Genomic DNA, 16,035 nt, shown 5'->3' with positions numbered 1-16,035 from the left:
TCAAAAATCAGATAGCCTTGATGGGCTACAAGCCTATACATGGAATTCTTACATTTTCTCCAGGAAGTAGGAAATAATAAATCTCTTTGGTCAAAGTTTTCTTCACCTGTGCTAATGCTGTTGCCGTGTAATGCCTCAGCCTTGGCGTTTTTACTAAAATGGGCTTTTCAAAACCCATACTTGTCTCTGAGTTTAAGCTTGCACTCCTCATTGCACTGCGGGCCAATAATCGAGATATGAGTCGTTGGGGCAAGGAATAACCACTTTATTCAGAAGGCCAGCCGACCAAGAAGATGGCAGGCTCATGCCCCAAAGAGCCGTCTTGCCTGTGTTAGAATTCAGACTTTTTTATACTAAGAGGGGAGGGGATAAAGTCAAGCATTTCCTGGTTCCCATCTGCCTCTGGAGGGGTGTGTTAAATTCTTCCTCCCAGCAGTGGAGGAAGGGCCTGGTCGGGATGTTTCCTGTGAATTAAACAAAGGTATTTTAGCTTAATGCTCATTAGCTGGGAAGCAGGATTCCCAGAGATGGGCCATTACATATAATTTAAGCTTATACGCAGCATCCCTTTAGTGATTAACTTGTAATAGAATACAAAATGTTCTTCCCTATTACATACTTACCAATTTACTTTTGTAAATCACTTCAATTGAAGTGCCATAGTAAAGTCTTGAACTCAAAGACCTGATTTCTTTGTGTCCATAGCAACCTGAACCTCAGTTGCCTCATCTGTAAAATGGGAATAGTCATTTCAGCCCTGACCATTGCTGGGTTGTGACAAGGATGTTCAAGACAGCTCTGTGTGATCTCCTGACAGTTTAAAGCATAAGGAAGCTGTGGCTTTGCTAAGGAAACAGAGTCCCTTGGTGGGTCATTTTGGATCCTGAACCCTCATTATCTTGGCCAAAGTTATCTTGTTAATTAGACAATCAAGTCATTCTCATACCAGAAAGTATGTGCATTTGTGTTTTATACAAGATGAATATCCACCCAATCACCATCTCTGCCCCTATATAGTTTTGAGAAAGAGAATTGCAAACAGTATGAGAAAAAATACTTTGACCACTCTTTGCCCTCTGTCTCTGTTGCTTGAGATGATAAATTGTATTTCCCTTATGCCTTATAAACAGTTAAAATTAATAAATACAAATAAAGGGAAAAAATGCACCCCATCTCCCTTCCACACTTTTTCCCCTGATGATGGGAACTTGGTTTTCAGGTGACTGATGCCGTCCTGCTTACCCCTTTTCTGCCAGGTTGGTGGCCACACAATGCTGCCCATTCGCTGGATGCCCCCAGAGAGCATCATGTACAGGAAGTTCACCACCGAAAGTGACGTCTGGAGCCTGGGGGTCGTGTTGTGGGAGATCTTCACGTACGGGAAACAGCCCTGGTACCAGCTGTCGAACAACGAGGTGCGTGTGTGGTGAGCAGCACCAAGATGCCTGGAGGACTGACACTAAAAGATATCCCTGGGCTGGAAGCCAGGAAATGCTCTCCTGTGGCGTCCCTGTGGCTTTGTTGGGAGCAGCACCTCCCCATGGCCTGCCATGTACCTAAGTATCATGGTCACTCTCCAAACGTAAGAGTCTGGAAAGAGAAAAGCACAGCATTTGCTGATGTGCCTGTGATTCTCTGGCGCGGGGATCCAGGAGTCATTCCGTGCTGTTCATCTAGGAAATTGATAGCAGATGTGGCATTTTGGCACCCTGAGAGTCCAGCTAGCTTTTTGGTATTATTCCAAGAAGCTTTCAAGCTTCTCTCCTTTTTTGCACATTTCACTGGTACATTACTTCTAGTGAAAAACTCAAGCATTTTGTTTTTCTTTTCTAATCCTTTTGCAATTATGTCTATATTTAAACATTACTTCTTGGTCAGGCACCTCACTTCTTCAGGTCCAAGTCTGTCTTTTATCCAATGCCATTATCCAAAATGACTGCTAATTTCTGTACCCTGGGACTCCCTGGCACAAAAGTGACCCTGGTTCCATCTCAGGCCAGTACAACTGAAACCCATTGGAATTCCAGGGTGTGGTTTGGGAGGCTTCCATCTAGATAAATTATTTCTCCACCACTTTGGTGAAATCAGTGTGACTTGAAAAATGGATATGAACCCATCAAGTTAATCATGATATGCAAACCTAGAACAATTGTCCTCTTCCTTCTGAAAAAAAAAAAAAGAAAGAAACACTAAGTGGGTTTCTTTAAAGTAACCCTCTCTTTGCACTGACATTTATTGCATCCACATTGTTTTTCCTCTGGTCTGACCCTGTCTCTGTGCTCTACTCCATCCAGGTGATAGAATGCATCACTCAGGGCCGAGTCCTGCAGCGACCTCGAACATGCCCCCAGGAAGTCTACGAGCTGATGCTGGGGTGCTGGCAGCGAGAGCCCCATATGAGGAAGAACATCAAGGGCATCCACACCCTCCTTCAGAACTTAGCCAAGGCATCCCCAGTCTACCTGGATATTCTAGGGTAGGGTCCATTCCCCCAGACCAGCCCTTCCCAAAGCACTTCCTCAGTTGGGCCGAGAGGATGAACGTCTTTTAACTGCCGCTCGATGCCATCAATCCGCTGTTCTTTGCTCTGACAGTATTAACAACAAAGACACCGAGAAGCTTTCCGAGGGAAGCAACGTGTACTTCTCCACCTGTAGACACAGTATGGACTTCTTTTTAGCATTCTCTTTCTCTCTTTCCATCTCCCTTGGTTTATTCCCTAGTTTGGGGGTTTTTTTTCCCTTTATTTTTTGTCTTCCTTGCTTTACAACCTCACCTTTTCTTTTTTAATCAATCTGGCTTCTGCATTACTATTAACTCTGCATAGACAAAGGCCTTAACAAACCTAATTTGTTATATCAGCAGACACTCCAGTTTGCCCACCACAACTAACAATGCCTTGTTGTATTCCTGCCTTTGATGTGGATGAAAAAAAGGGAAAACAAATATTTGACTTAAACTTTGTCACTTTTGCTGTACAGACACCGAGAGTTTCTATGGATTCACTTCTATTTATTTATTATTATTATTACTGTTCTTATTGTTTTGGGATGACTTAAGCCTGTGTATGAAAAAGGAAAACTTGTGTTCAATTTGGGAAGCCTTTATCTATGGGAGATTAAGACCAGAGAGAAAGAAGATTTATTATAAACCACAGTATGGGAAGAACAAAGACAACCATTGGAATCTACTGGCGTCAGTTTCAACTTAAGAAAACCCAGCCACTGGTAGCTGGGAGGAATGTATCGGGCACCTTCCCCCAAGGACCTTTCTGAGGAGTATAAAGACTGTTGAACTCTGTGCCATGGACTATTCTTTTCCCATCACCGGAAATGCTAGAGTGTAGTACAGAGAAAATATGGCTTCTGGGAGGCAAGATGGCACACAACACGTTCCGACAGTCTCATCTTGTAGGCCATGGTGATGGCACTGGTTTGTTTTGCCGAGTGTTATCCACGGAGCCTTTGTCAAGTTGAGGTGGATTCTCGTCCAGAGATCATTTCAGGGTCAGATGGGAAAGCCAAGGACTTGGAAAAGAGAGGACAAGCTCTAAACTCGGAGGCAAGTTTCTCTTACACTGAACTTTACAGACAGCACTTCCTTCGACCCCTGCCCTCCACCCCACCCATCCATCCAACTGTGCAAGCAAAACTGTGCATGGTCTTCGTCAATTAATACCTTGTGTGCATAAACTACCACTCCAGACATCGTGCCCCGATATGTAGAGCAGATCCGTAAAAGGTATAACTTAAATAATTATGGGAAGCTAATTGAATTCATCAGCTGAGTATAAATGTCTCTGGGTCATATGGTGGTGATGGGTTGTTAACAAATACGGACCCTGAAACTTGGATATCCTCAATGACATCCCACTCACTGTGGGGCTGGGGGAAGGGGAAAATCAACCCCCAAGGGAGAGGAAACCTCGCCCACCCTGGGGGTATCACAGGCATTGATGTTCAGTGTACACAGGCTGAGACCTTGCTCTGGGCTCTGGTTGGGAGAATGGTTTCATTCTAAATGTACTCCATTGTCAATAAGCCGTTTTGTTCTTTTCACTGCATTTTAAAAAAGTAAAAATTAGGCACAGCATACCAATGGGGGGCTATGCCCAGACTGAGCTTTGGAGGTGTGCTTCTGGGCATAGTCACAGGTTTTGCAAAAAGAGGTTGTAAATTTAAATAGAAATTTACAGTGACCTGGGTGATCACTTATACCAAGGAAGAAAATTTTTTCTGTTCCTCAAGAAAACTTGCTACCCTCTGTGAGGGGAATTTTGCTAACTTGGCATCTTTATAATACGAGCCAGATTGAAAGGGAGTGATTTGAATTCAACTTAGGTCATTTTATTTCATGTTTGTTTCTGAAGGTGCAAGTGCTCTGTTTAGGTTTTGCTTGTGCCCTTAATTACTGGAGCACCTTATTTTCCATTATAGGCATTGAAAGCCAGTTCTCAAAAAATCAAAAGTATCCGTTAACAGAGAATGAAAGGAAACCCAGTAGTATCTGCTGTCGAATGAAGGGGGTTGGACAAGACAAACCCCATAGTCCTTTCAAGTTCTGCACTGGCCTGTGAGACACGGGAGCTGAATTGTTGTTCTCTTGGTTGGTGACAAAAAACCCTCCAGAACACACATAATAATATAATGAAAGCCATATCTTCATGATATATACCTGCATGTATATATCCTATTAAGGACCCACAGTACTGTTAAAACACTGTGGCACCCTGTGAAGCAGTAAGAAGAGGCAGGTTTGTATCAAACTTCTCTAGATTTCATCAGCAATGACCTGAAAACCTCCACAGGTTTGTCATTCTGTGCAACTGGCCAGCTGCTCTGGGGGAAGAAGCTGCAAGTTACTTGTTTGATTTTAACAGAGAGCCAAGGAGGTAATACTCGAAGGGTTCAGATTAAAGGAGGGCTGTGCAGTTTTGGAACAAGGATTTGTTTAAAGCAGATGAGGGGAGGGAAGCATTCCCCTCCCCTTTCAGTGTTGTGTTTTCCTCTGAAGGAAAAAAGCAAAAAAAAAAAAAAAATTTTTCCTTACCTTCTGACTCCCTCAAGGTCTTGAAATGAAAGGTTCTATGCAAGTGCAAAGTTTTATAGTTATTTATATTGCTGCTTATTATTAATTTTTTTCCTCTGTTGTCTCAAGAGTATGTACTGACTGCAGAGACGTCTCACATTGAAAGGATCCCAGATTGCTTTTAAAGTAGCCGAACGAAACACAAACCATCTTCGAGTCTCCACCCTTGTTCCTCCAGAATCCTCTCTTCTCGTGCTTATAATGTTAAGAAAAGGGCCAACCTAATTCAGCAGCGCAAAGGTCACAGAATGGGGCCTACCATCAGATGCATTAAAAATGACAAGAGCGGTGACAAACCCAGTTCTCTAGCCTGAACTTGGCCTGACAGTTGTTTCCATTTATACATTGTTTCATAGTTTCCCAAGCATTTTTTTTCACATACGGTGACAAATTATTCCCATTTTTTAGAGGTGAGGAAATTGAGACTTGGAGAAGTTAAATGACATGCTAGAACTCTCCAGGCACCCCTGGGACTTAATCTAAGTACTCTTGACTCTGAAGTTCATGATTTGGTCCACGAGAGACTCTCATATATAAACAAACTGTATGAAAGAGAAAGCTGGCTAACAAATTCATGAAGTAGGATATGAAATTAGAAGAGCAAAATGAATTATGTGAGATGCAAGCAGCTGAGATCTCATGATATATAACCATGTTCATAGCTTCAGATAAACCTTTGCACACTGAACCAATGTCATAATCAGGCTTATTTAGGAAACATTTTGAACTAGGCTATAAAAGATGATATCAGAATTCACATTATGTGTTCACATCAGCGCTCCCTGTGATATTTCCACGTATTTATATGTGTGTTATAAATACTTGATTTATACATAGACAAACGCACGTGCATAGTGTGTTTGTGAGCTTATGTATAAATTTATAGGCACACAGTAATAGACATAATTATGAGTAGGGTGCAATATGAATAATTTGCTTAAAATCTGCTGAATAACCAAAACCTTTTTAATGTCATGTTGCTGGTAGTGCTTCCCTTCTCCATGTGGCTAGGACCCCATTACACTTTTCAACTCTGTGCAGTACTGCATGGGTGGGAGACATATTTAAGATAATGCGCTTCCCATAACAACTGAATCGAAGCCATCCCACTACATTGAGTCCTTTTTTCTGGCTCTTTGCAAAGGAAAATGCAGCTGGAAATAGATCTCCTTATGTAAAGTTCCAGAAAAGGAAAATTTATTTTTTTTTAATCCTTTTGCACATTTATTTGTATTATGCTCACCTGTCCCACTGAAACCCCTTTACACTTGTTTTCAGAGGCCAAGCTCTCCAGAAGAGCACTGGAGTATAGGGAACCCAGTGTCCTGAAGGCCAGTGGTGAGTTCCAAGACCCCTCTGCAAGGTGAATTCCCACATCCTAGCGGAACACAAGAGACAACGGTATACAACGCTGGCCTTTGCAAAGAACCGTGACGACAGGGTCCCCTGGTCAGGAATAGACTTCTTTTTCTTTTTTTTAAGCTTTTCCCTTTTTACATTGGACCTTCTATAATACCAATAACATTAAATCATGTATCTAATTAAATAAATGACTACAGACACACATAGCCTCAATTCTCTTGCTCTTTCTTTCCCTTTTTTCCCCATTTGAGGACTTTTTGTTTCCCATGATGAGCTTCAGTTTGGTCCTATATATCACTGTTACAGAAAATCTCATGGGGGGAATGCCAGAGACCCAACTCCTCAGATGGCTAAGTGAGCAGTTAAAGCAGTTTCTTCCCAATTCATGATGGTAGGGTGCAGAGACTCTGAGGTTGAGACAGCAAATGATATTCTAACACATCCACAGTGGGACGGACTTGGATAGAAATATGAAGGGGTATGTTCTTGTTGTCAGGGCTGGAATGGGTCACTGCTGCTATAAGTCAAAGGTTCTCGAATATCCTTAGTTTTTGTATTTTTTTTCCTTTTTTTCTTTTACCTTTATTTATTTATGTATTTATTTATTTATATATATCTTTGCTCCATTCATCACAGACACAAAGAGAAGCAAAAAAATAAATAAAATATATATATATATATGTATATGTGTTGCAGGCAAAACACTGTGACTTTCACAAGAGCAACCAAGCAACTCTTTGCCATCTTAACATTTGTCTCAAGAGACGCAATGGGAAAACATGAGATGCCATTTTTTTTAGTCTATGCATTTTAGGCCAGGTCTGTGTTTATTTCTTTGGTCTATACCTTAATGAAAATGATCCTGAGTGAAGGCTGAATGTTCAACATACTGGAGGAGCAAGCAAAATAAAAGCTGCTAATTGCCACAGGTTTGAATTGGGAGAAAAAAAAATAATTGAAGAAAATGAAATGTAAAGGCCTGCATCTTGCAGATTGTATGTCTTACTGTAAAAATGTATAAAACTCCTGGAAGTGTTTCAATATGAGGTCTTTGAATTAAATGTGGATTTTAAATATATAATCCCTGGGCAAATGACTAAATTATGGTGAAATACTGTTCCTTGCATTCATTGATCATTATCTATCCCTCACAAATCTGCCTAGAGATGCAGTCTCTGGATCTGCTTCTGTACATGGAGAGATGTTTGTATATATCCGGGCCATATCTACACACACACACACATTTCAACATCTAAAGATATATTGCCCCTTAAATTGTGACCTGGTATTTGAAACTCTCTTTTCATTTGCTTTATTTTCCTTTTAATGTGACGTCTCTGTACTGATACTTACTGGTTCTTGTTTTGCAATCTTTTTGGAGGTCCATTGCTTTATTAAGACCCACTGCATCTTGGCTGATTTCAAAGTGACACCAGAATATCAGTGCTTAAAAAAACAACAAAAAAAAGTTTTGTTTGTAAATTATGTGACCAGCTTCTCTCAACCTGACATGGAAAGTCTCTTGTACTACACTGTATTTAATAAAAATGATGTCTTACAATAAATAACATCCTCCAAAAGAGACACTAAAAGTGACATGATTACTAGAATTTTCACAAGGCATGGTGTGCTCTTTGTCTGTCTGTCTGGCTGTCTGTATTTTAGGTAAGGTCATTGCAGGTACCTGCCATTTTCATCAGTTGAAGCAGTGAGAGTAAAAGATTCCCCCTGGCTCACCCTTCCATAACCTGACATTTTTAACTTTGATCTTGGATAACTAGAACATCTCTGTCCAATCGAACTTTCTGCACTGATTGAAGTATTTTATCTGCACTGTCCAATAGGGCTAGTGGGCACTTGACATGTGGTGAGTGGGTCTAAGAGCTGAATTTTAAATTTCATTTCATTTCAGTTACTTTACATTTAAAGAGTCACATGTGTCTCGAGACTACCATGTGAAACAGCACAGAACAAGCAGATAGAATCACCAGGATTTCTAACAGATCAAACCTAAGAAGCTTACCATAAGAGAAACGTTGTGTATTGTGGTCTAGGATTGGGGCAGCTCTGAGAATCGTAAGGATTCAGGAAGAGAAGTAGCCAGATGGAAATTTTCACATCTTCTCAGCCTCTCCGTTAACCAGTGTTTCCTAAATTAAAGGTGAAGGAAGATAAAAGAAGGGTGGTTTCATGGAGATCTGGCAGCCCATCTTTTCCTGGCCATCAGCACAGTCCACTCACACTTGTATTTCTCAGCATCTCACGGTCGTGTTCCCCACTGTCTGACCACTGCCTGTCTATCTCCTCTGAGATGCACAGAAGGCACCTGGGCAGCATTCCTACTGGAGGCTTCAGGAATGCAGTTTGACAGCCCTGTCCTTAAATCATACTCCTCAGGAGCTTTGTCCATGAAAATGCCTCTCACTGGTTCAGATATATGTTCCTGGAGTGAAAAAAACACAACCAGGTTAAAAGTCAGCAGAGACTTGGGGAATTCAAAGCCATGGGGGGAGGGAATAACTTGTCCAAACATCCCAATAGGAACGCGTGTCGTCGCTGCAGCATTAAAGTGTAGATCCCACTCAGAGAAACAGCATTACAGACTGCAGGGTAAACCACTGAGGCCCTGGCCAGTCATAACCCATTTGGATTATTAAAGATCCACACCTTTACCAGACAATGTTTTTATATCCCTATTATTTGTATATTTATAATTGGCGAGTAAAAGTATTAGTCGCTCAGTCCTGTCTGACTCTTTGCAACCCCATGGACTGTACCCCAACCCAGGCTCCTCTGTTCTCCAGGCAAGAACACTAGTGTGGGTAGCCATTCCCTTCTCTGGGGGATCTTTTCAACCCAGGGATCGAACCCGGGTCTCCTGCTTAGCAGGCAGATTCTTTACCATCTGAGCCACTAAGCAAGCCCCAATAATCAGTTTAAATTCCAAACCTAAAGTCAAAGTTTTCAGAGCCCTCATCTCCTGGTTTGTAGACCCCATCCCATTTTCTCCCTCAAATACACACCTTTAGTTCATCCTTGAGGAAGCATAACTGCTTGGCTGGGAACATGACTTCCGAAGTATTGTGGCTAACAACCTCATTCAAACAGGTGTCCTAACCTTTAGAACAAATTGACTAACAAAACCAGTGCTCAGTGCATGCCAGGGTGTTATGTATGTGTGTTAGTTTCCTGGTTTTCCTGTAACAAATGGCCACCAACTGAGTGGTTTAAAACAACAGAAATGTCTTGTCTTTCAGTCCTGGAGGCAGGAAATCTGAACCTGTGGTGTGGGTGGGGCCACGCTCCCTCTGGACACACTCAGGGAGACTGTCCTTTACTGTTCCAGCCTCTAGGGGCTCCAGGTATTCCTTGTGGCCACATCACTCCAATCTCTGCCTCAGCGGCCTCCTTGCCTCCTCCTCTGTGTGTCTGTTTTATAAGGATACATATGGCTACCTTTAAGACCCACCCAGATAATCTAGGAACAACTCTTCCTTGCTCTTTTTTGCCTTATCAGATCAGGTTCCCAGGTTCCAGGGACGACTATGTGGGCATATCCTTTTGGAGGCCTCCCTCTAAACCTCTCCAGTATGGTAACTCACCCAGCTCTTACATCAACCCTGAGAGGTGGGTACTATTATTATCCCCAGTTACAGGTGAGAAAACTAAGGCACTGTGACTTAAGGAACTGCCAAAAAATTAGAACAAAAGAAATGGACCAGCAAATGTAGTAATTACTATTTGCCAGAGAAGTAGTCATTTAATCCCCCAACAAGAGAGAAACTCATGAGGTCCCACTCCAGGCAACAGGCAGAATAGAAATGCAGGCACCTGGCTGGTTCCCCGAAGTCCGCAGCTGGAGTTTGGCCTAGCCACGTGTCATGGTGCTTAGGGTCTGGGCTCCAGGCCCCTCAGAGACTGCTGAAAGCAATTCAACATCCCAGCCCTGTTACGGATGGAGTTATGAAGGGGGCTGATGCCAAGATTCCAGGTTCCAGGAGACTAGAGAGTTTCTAGGAAGTTAAACCTGGAGTGTAAGGATTTGGGTCATTAGAGATGGGGTAAGAATTTGGCATGAAGCCAAAGCCCAAATCTGGCATGGTCTTTGGGATGCTTTCCTGGACCCACTGCTCCTTAACCCCCTTCATACCACTCATGAGCTTCGGGAGGGTGAGCCTGCAGTGGAGACGGTTGCCTAGCAACCAGGTTCTGAGGCCTGCAGTATGTGAGACTACCTCTCTGCAAATCTGGCCATTTCCCCCATGTCAGCTCTCCCACAGTTAGAGCTATATGAGAGCTAAAGACCCCATCCCTCCTGCCTTCTACAGGTGGTATTTTACAATGAATGCCAGGCTCACACCAAATTCATCCAACAAGCAATGATTTATTATTGACTATGCGGTTGGTGGGCTATAGTCCATGGGGTGGCAGAGTCAGACACAACTGAGTGTCTGAGCATATATAAAATGCAATGTGGGCCCAGAAACTTCCCTTCCCTGACCTTACATGGAAGTCACAGATGCAATGGTGTGCTAATGCCAAGACCAGCCTGACCTCTGTTCAGGTGACGTGGGGGTGGGATCGGGGGAGACACGATGGAAGACCCAGGGAGTTCTGGTCACTGAAAGCTGCATTCCTGGCATTAGAGACCTGGGCTCTGCCAGATTCTTCTGCCTCCTTCATGTAGGAACAACGACACTTATCCAACACTTAGAATAAATCCTCAGTCTTCAGAATCAATCACTTCATGTACATACAAAAATCTGCCACTTCCCTTATCCTCATTAGCAAACAGCCTGGTATTGATAATAGCATGTTAAATACTAATTAACTACTTCAATCACTTCTCACATGGGCACCACTATTCATCTATAGGACATCTATTTTTCATTAGATAGATCATGATATCTAATCACTTTTAGTATTACTATATAGGTTGTATTTGTATACACACATCATGTTGTATTGTTGTTTAGTCACTCAGCTGTGTTTGACACTTCCATGACTCATGGACTGTAGCCTGCTAGGCTTCTCTTTCCATGGGATTTTCCATGGAAGAATACTGGAGTGGGTTGCCATGTCCTTCTCCAGGGGATCTTTCTGACGCAGTGATCAAACCTGTGTATCAAACCTGTATCTCCCACATTGCAAGCTGATTCTTTACTGCTGAGCCACCAGGCAAAGCCCTAAAGTCACAGATACTATAACAACCTGCCTACCAACAACTACAACCTCTCCTTCTATAGCAGGTACATATGGATTTGTAGATACCAGCCTAAGTGTGGGAAATGCCACTACTTCATTTCCTTTATATCAGGCTACATTTGACTCAAGTCCGCATCCTGCAGGAGCAAAACCAATCTCAGCAATTACTGGGGGTGCCCTCCCTTCCTAGGGTATCCTTTAAATCTCAAGATTCATCGACACCCAGGAAATACAAGAAGGGCTTCCCATTTACCCTCCATCACAATCCAGTGATTCTTATGCCAGAAATGAGAGCTCTGCCTCTAGGACAGATGTCCTCCAACACACTATAGCCACCTCGAGGGCCACCAACTCCTGACACTTGATCCACAAGGTATGATGACTATCTACTCTCAAATTGAGTGACAGGCCTTAATTTGGCTTTTAGTTTCCTTTGGCTTGTGGAGATTTTTCTGTTTTTTCCATTTGGTTATATTTTATCAAGCATGTGTATGTGAACAAGACAGAAGCTTTCTGTACTTGTTTTGTGCTCCATCTTCCTGGAAATCTCAACACTTTCTTCCTTCATTTAGGTACGGATTCTTTTCACATAGCCCTATTTTTCTGGCAACAGCAGTTCTTGCTGTAGATCAGAATCACTTGGAGAACTTTGAAAAATGCAAAAGCCAAAGCCTCACCCTGAAAGAATTAGTTGCTATTAGTCTGAGTTGGACAAGTTGGACAAGAAACTGTTTGGCTTTTATGCGTGTGTGTGTGTTTGTGTAAACTCTCTAATTGTTCTAATGTGTAACTAATGTGGAGAACTGTTATTCTAGAGAATGATAAGATTCAGCATCAGAATTTCAACCATCCAAATAGAAACATCTGAGTACTTGACTCCAACAGAAAATGGGTCAGACCGAGAAGGGCCTAGAACTGTCACGAATGCTGGACAGAACACTAGATAGATTTGAAAAGCAGATCATCAATGTCCAAGGAGTTAAGTAGTAAATTACATGTTCTCTCTTCCTGCAAAGCTCCGTGGAGACCCATTATGGCCCTGTATTGAAAGCAATCAATCAATCAGTCCTGATCAACTGAAAGGCTGGGCTCCAGCTCCCCATAATGGCAGAAGAAGATGGTGGTTCTCCAACCACGGGTTCTGATGAAGAACACCCAGCTGCTAGCTTACCGTAACAAGCAGGGCAACCACAAGGCTTGGACTCAGCCTGTGACCATGAAACTGGAGCTGTCTGGATACACTGGAGCTCAAGTTCTGCCACATTGCTATTAAACACTAGCATGAGACCATTACAGGTGAGAGGCCAGCACTTCCTTAATCATGCAAATTATAAGTCCCCCAGCCCCAGGGATGATAGTTATTTTTGTTCAAATTCAGCCAGATCTGGGGACTTTTCTAGTGTAGACTTTAAAAAAGCACTTTGAAAAGTTGTATCATACTTTCTTAGTTTGGGACAAAGAAGACCTTTCTGGATTTAGGGTAGAGGGGTGATTATGGATCAGAATGTCTTTCCTGGAGCTCCTGGAGCATCACAGATTCACAGGGTTGGAGGGGGCACAGAGGGCAGTCCCATGGACATCCTTGCCTGGGGGGCCAGTCCCAGTGAAAGGGAATTCATTTGAACACCTCCTCCTGCCTTGCCCTGCTCCAGCCTACCCCCTCTCCCCCTAGGCCATTTGCATTTTACAAAATTTCCTAAGCAAGCACTTCCTGGTGCTGAACTGACATCTGCCTCCCATGGGCTCAGATCTCCTGGGAGTGCACAGAATGACTCTCATTCATTATTACTTGGCACCCTTTTATGACTCCCTTGTGCTCTTCCTCCCACATCCATCCCCCTACAGAAAACTTTGGAATGTTTGCCAAATACCCAAGACAAAAGGAGAAGGAACTCAGCTCTGCCTGGTAAAGCTAATGCCCAGCCCTCAAGTCCCATTTTCCCTCCCTTGTTCTCCAGGTTTCAACTCACTCTTGGCACAAGGAGAAAGCAACTTCTAACAGGATCAGAAAGACTAAAAGTGAGGTGTGGCTCCTCCTCCCCACTTACTGGTGATGTCAAGACAGCTAACACTCCTCACAGCCCTCAAAATAGAGGTCCATCCAAAACCTCCCAGGATGCTCTTGAAAACAAGGAAAATGAGGGGGTCTGGATGTTCCCAGAGACAGCGAGCTTTAGTGTCTCTAATGAGAAAAAAAAAAAAGGTGAAAGCATTGCTTATTTGCCTGCTCAGCCAAGGGTGGGGGATATTTGCTAACCTAAAGATAGGTGTAATTTTTTTTGTTTTGGCTCAGAAACATCTGCTTGTATAGTGATCAGGCACTAGCACTCATTAACACAGGAAGTAAAGTGTCTGAGGTTTGTGTCACTGGGAGTGCTCGAGAACACAGTAAGACAGACACTCATGGGAGTGATTTAAGAGCAGTTTTCACACTGGGCAAAGGTTCAGCCTGTGAGAAGGTCTAGTACCCAGGGGCTGTGGTTGTTGAGAATTCAGTCATCCATAGTAATTAAGGGTCCCTCTCCCCGAAACTGCGGGGATGACATTGACCATGGATATGTGCCATGTGAATCAATACCTAATGAGGGCCTGGTGGCAGAATCATCTCAGAAAATGCCTGCTGAATAAATGAATAAATTTCTCAGGCACACAGTGAAAAGAATGCAGAACGTTCTGTGCACCCTTTCTACGTTCCAAAGTTCATTTACATGTATAATTTTGTTTCCTAACATTCCTCTGAGGATTGGAGCATGGGCTTTCCCCCCATTTTACAGAGAAGGGTCTGGTCATGGTCCCAGGAGTTGAAAGTAGGAAAGATAAGAGTCAGAACTAGAAAGTGAGTTTCCTAATTCCTGATAGAATTTTACAACACTTAATCACCCAGCCAGTGACTGTAAGGAAAACTCCCTAGATTCTAAGTTCTCATTTATAAGATCAGGATATAATTTCAATATATCCTGAACCCCTTACCTCCTTCCATCCTCCTCCCTTGGTTTAAAAAAAAAAAGTGATGCTGTTAAAAGTGAATTTTTGAACACGTTAAGTGTATGGAAAGTGTAACAAAAAGGAAAATAATACAATTTAAATGTCACTTACTTCGTTTGCAAATCTACACAGCAACAAATAATTTGAATCAATATTGGAAAAATACAAAATGCAGAAATCATTCACATAATTAATAGGAAAGATCGAAAACCTTCACAAAGCAATGGTATGACCTCGTCCCTTGGCTCTGGGGAGAAGGTGGGACTAGATGTAGATAAATATGTGAAATGTACACTGGGGATGGACTATCTCAACCCTGTAGGGTCACAGGTGATGAAACTAAGGCACAGAAAGATAATGAACAGTCTTGCAGCTCTTAGGAGCAGTGCTAAGTCTCATTACTTTGTTTCCCAACTTCCAGACATCCTCAGCTGTGGGCCCTGATGTTCCATTTCTTTGACTCCCTGCAGCTGAAGGAGGCATTTTCATCACAGCGGCCTAGGTGCATGTGTGCATGGGTCTATGTCCACAGCCTGCCTATTTCTAACGCCCGCTCCCTGCCCCACAAAATGAGGTTCAACAACTATAATCCAGCACTGCAAAGGACGTGCATTTATATTTTAAGTGCATACAAAATAAAGTATTTCTCCTAGCCTTGCTGTGTCAATAAGAGCAAAAACTAAACCACATTACTCTCCAGATTTTAGTTGTCACTACCAATTTCCAGATTCTGCTTAGGAGAGCAGTCTCAAATAAGAAAACTGAAGATAAGAAAGAATCTGGGGAAGCTGTAAACAGCTGCCAACTTCCGTCCCCAAGTGGGTCCTCCCCTCCTCCCCCTCTGCTGCAGTCCTGGCTTTTGGAACCCGCTGCCCTCTGGGGACACAGTCCGCCCTCCACCATCCTACCTACTAGCTCCGCATCTCTCTCACGTCTTTTTAAAAAGATATTTTGGGAAGCAGCACACGCACATCCAGAGACCAATTACTCAATCTCCCAGCAAGTATGGAGATGATGGAAGTATAGCCCTTTGGTTTCCTAGCAACAGCGTGGGGGGAGGCTGGAAAGCGAGCTGGTTGCCCAGCACCACCTTGCGTAGAAGGCATTTGCGCATTTGGCTTTTGTTGTCTTTGACGGCCATTTCTAAAAACGGGCTCTGTATTCTTGGGGGGATTTTAGGCACTTAAGTTATTCTTTTAAAAGCTCTCTGCTGACATCCACAGGTCCTATAATTAACATCTCAAGTCCTAACAGGCCGGAAGTGTTCTGTCACCCCTAAAAATACAAAGCCCCATGTTGGTCTTCTTCCTATGGTTTATTAAGAATTTCTCCAGTTCCCTAGTTCCTCCATGACCTCTCTCACCTTTACACATATTCATCCCAGATGTGGATAAT

At 42.9% G+C, this 16,035-nt stretch overlaps 1 protein-coding gene and 1 long non-coding RNA gene across 5 annotated transcripts in view; one reads left to right on the top strand and one right to left on the bottom strand.

Annotated features, from left to right (window-relative positions):
• The window catches only part of NTRK2 (neurotrophic receptor tyrosine kinase 2), a 408,028-nt gene extending 402,404 nt beyond the window's left edge, over positions 1-5,624 (top strand). For all 4 annotated transcript variants that reach the window (XM_070375397.1, XM_070375394.1, XM_070375396.1 and 1 more), the window contains 2 exons: positions 1,257-1,415; positions 2,295-5,624. In XM_070375397.1, the coding sequence (XP_070231498.1) occupies positions 1,257-1,415; positions 2,295-2,480 (345 nt within the window). In that variant the 3' untranslated portion in view covers positions 2,481-5,624. The remainder of the gene's footprint in view (positions 1-1,256; positions 1,416-2,294) is intronic.
• Positions 5,625-5,778: 154 nt separating this feature from the next.
• LOC138988876 (uncharacterized) lies at positions 5,779-15,630 on the bottom strand. Its single transcript, XR_011465083.1, has 4 exons — positions 15,549-15,630; positions 8,474-8,600; positions 7,804-7,896; positions 5,779-6,466 (listed from the first exon to the last, which is right to left on the bottom strand). It is a non-coding gene; the product is annotated as an uncharacterized lncRNA (long non-coding RNA).
• Between the last annotated feature and the right edge of the window lie 405 nt (positions 15,631-16,035).

This window comes from Bos mutus, chromosome 8 (genome assembly GCF_027580195.1).
Source record: "Bos mutus isolate GX-2022 chromosome 8, NWIPB_WYAK_1.1, whole genome shotgun sequence".
In the NCBI taxonomy this organism is placed as follows: Eukaryota; Metazoa; Chordata; class Mammalia; order Artiodactyla; family Bovidae; genus Bos; species Bos mutus.
Note: the sequence above shows the minus strand (reverse complement) of the source record. Positions and strands in the feature narration are given on the sequence as shown.